This window comes from Aplysia californica, unplaced genomic scaffold (genome assembly GCF_000002075.1).
Source record: "Aplysia californica isolate F4 #8 unplaced genomic scaffold, AplCal3.0 scaffold00097, whole genome shotgun sequence".
NCBI lineage: Eukaryota > Metazoa > Mollusca > Gastropoda > Aplysiida > Aplysiidae > Aplysia > Aplysia californica.
This window is the reverse complement of record NW_004797367.1, coordinates 1,597,499-1,600,328: the sequence shown is the minus strand read 5'-3', so window position 1 is coordinate 1,600,328 and position 2,830 is coordinate 1,597,499. Positions and strand designations below refer to the sequence as shown.

Here is a 2,830-nt window from a genome sequence, read left to right as displayed (position 1 = left end):
GATTTTCCTCCTTGCTTTTTTTATCACACCGTAATGACACTGTGTAAGATGTCCACCTGTCTAAAACAACCATTTTTTCTCCTCGACAATTGTGGTCGCCTTATACAAGTTCGGCTGTTCTACAACTACTACTAACACTCACACAGTGGCGTCGTGAGATTACATGTTCGGGGGTTCGAGCCTCAGCTCATTCTGATGTTGAGTCCTTGGAGAAGCAGACACTCTACACGAATTTCCCATTTGGCTCGGTCCTTTCGGAGATGTACTAAAATAAATAACCTAATAATAGTATTGGTAAGGGAAATAAACTTGTTCTATTTCACCATTTTTAACACACGTGCACAAATTGTTTTCTTCCACAGAGGCGTTCCCCGGACAGGTTCAACAACAAGTTCCGTGAGTACGTTCCAGAGTATGGCACTCACCTGCCCCGGGCTCCAGCCTTCAGGAGTGTGTCACCTCAGGTGAAATAAAGGAATAAAAATAAATAATGAATTTGTTATTGATCTCAGAAGGGCAATTTGGTTTACAATGGCAAACATAATATTTTAATATACTTGCGTAAATACATGATTATATATACATACATACATAAATACACAATAAATACCTACACAAATACACAATATTACTCCAATAAAAAATAATTTCACAACCATGCCATTGCTCGTCCTCACAGTGCAGCGCCCTGTGTGATTTTTTTAGTTAGAGTTGTCGTGTCTTGCTCAAGGACACACCCCAGTGACCACCCATCTGATCTGCGTGTCACCGACACTTGCTTGACTTTACTCTTGAACCTAAACTCATTACTCACTTCGCCACTGAGTTATGGGGCTTTTAATTCGGTTAAAGTTACGTCAACGTGAGGGAGACAGAACAACAGAAAGAAAATGCTGAGAATGAAATGTAAGGGAAAGAAGGTCATCATCATCATCATCATCATAATAATAATAATAATAATAATAATAATAATAATAATAATAATAATAATAATAATAATAATAATAATAATAGTAATAATAATACGAGCATGTGGGACACAATAAGTTGGTTGATTTCACGTGCATTTAGGGCACGGCTTAGTTTTTACTTTGCGAGTCGAAATGGTTGGAAGACCGGGATTTACAAACTCTACTTTTTTTTTTAAATGAAGTATGTTTTGGTTTAATTATTAATTGGTATCTTTTTGTATTTAAAAACATAATAATAGCTCTACATGCGCTATTTTGTGCACAACTACATTTTAATCCAAAGTGTCTGATAGTTTGATGCCCTGAAAAACAGTGAGAACAAACATAAGATGCTATTTCCAGAGGTCTTAGTCACCCCAGAGTAGGGATTACTAACACCATGCTGTTTTATAAGAGAGATTTTATAGGGTGGTATTTGTCACCCCATGACAGGCTGACTAAGACCCCCCCCCCCCCCCCCCCCCGGGCGGTGACACTGACTGAAGTGTCTTTGTGTCTTTAGGCCATTCCCAAAGGGGGAGGGGGACATTTCTCGTTCTAGTGCAGAGTTGAATTGTAAATGGGCTGATCTAACAATGTCATGCTCATAACTGTGCCTGGGAACCGCTGCTTTTTCTTCCCTAATCCTTAGTATCGCCATTTTTCTCTACTTCTTTTGTATGTTTGTCACACTCTTGTGACCCGCAATTCCCGGGATGGCTTGATAGTCGAAGCAGACTGGACTGCTGAAGCTAGAGAGGTGAGCAGAGTAAGTCTGATTCCCTGTAAATACTTATCTGTTGACATCCACCCTTTAGCGCTCATATGACCTTACGCAGTTGCGAGTGTCGTAAAACATCTTCTAAAACAAACAAACAAACCCCCAAAACACCCTATATGTATAGAAATAGCAGATTGTACCTCTTGAAAACTAAGCATTTGACGAACACTATCAGACCCTCTCATCGAAAACAAAATCCTTTGGTTTACAATGATTTATTTTCAACTGACACCAATAGCTAGTACAAAAGACGGTCATTGTCACCCAGGTCCCCGGTATAGACATAGGTGCTGTGGTGGGAGATTCACGGTCCTCTCAACTCAGTGTAATATACAGTGGATATTGTAAAATTTCTTTTTCCATGTGGTTTGACACACAAACACACACACACACACACTCACACACACACACACACACACACACACACACACGCACACACACATACAATACACACAAACACACACGTACGAGCGTGCGTACGCACACAATATGTCTAATTATCTATCTCTCTCCTTCTCTTTCTCTCTTTTTCTCTCTTTCTCTCTCTCTTTCTCGTTCTCGTTCTTTCTCTCTTTCTCTCTCTCTCTCTCTCTCTCTCTCTCTCTCTCTCTCTCTCTCTCTCTCTTCAGCACTTTATATAAATTATGCATTATGAAATATACGAGGGCCATTCAATGATATGTGTATAGCTTTCTGTGATAAGAATTTTTTTATAGTAGACGGTTTTACGGCGCTCACAACTGCATAAGGTCATATGAGCGCCAAGGGGTGGATGTCCACAGAGAAGTCCTTACAGGGAATCAGACTTATTCTGCTCACCTCTCCAGCTTCAACAGCACAAGGTCTGCTTCGACTATCAAGAAACCCCAAAAACAGCAGGTCACAAGAGAGTGACAAACATACAAAAGAAGTAGAGGAAAATGACAATAGTAGGGATTAGGACAGAAAAAGCAGCAGTTCCCTGTTGCAGATCAGGCACAGTTATGAGCGTGACATGAATCAGCCCATTTACAATTCTACTGTTCTTGAACGAGAAATGTACCCCCCTTTGGGAATGGCCTAAAGACACTACAGTCAGTGGCACTACCCCGGGGGGGGG

The 2,830-nt window shown here is 40.6% G+C and overlaps 1 protein-coding gene across 1 annotated transcript in view; it reads left to right on the top strand.

Annotated features, from left to right (window-relative positions):
- Positions 1-362: 362 nt before the first annotated feature.
- LOC101858850 (filaggrin) overlaps positions 363-2,830 on the top strand; it is a gene marked incomplete at its 5' end in the record, with an annotated part of 7,866 nt that continues 5,398 nt past the window's right edge. The window contains 1 exon segment of the mRNA XM_013080738.1: positions 363-464. Coding sequence (XP_012936192.1) covers positions 363-464 — 102 coding nt within the window.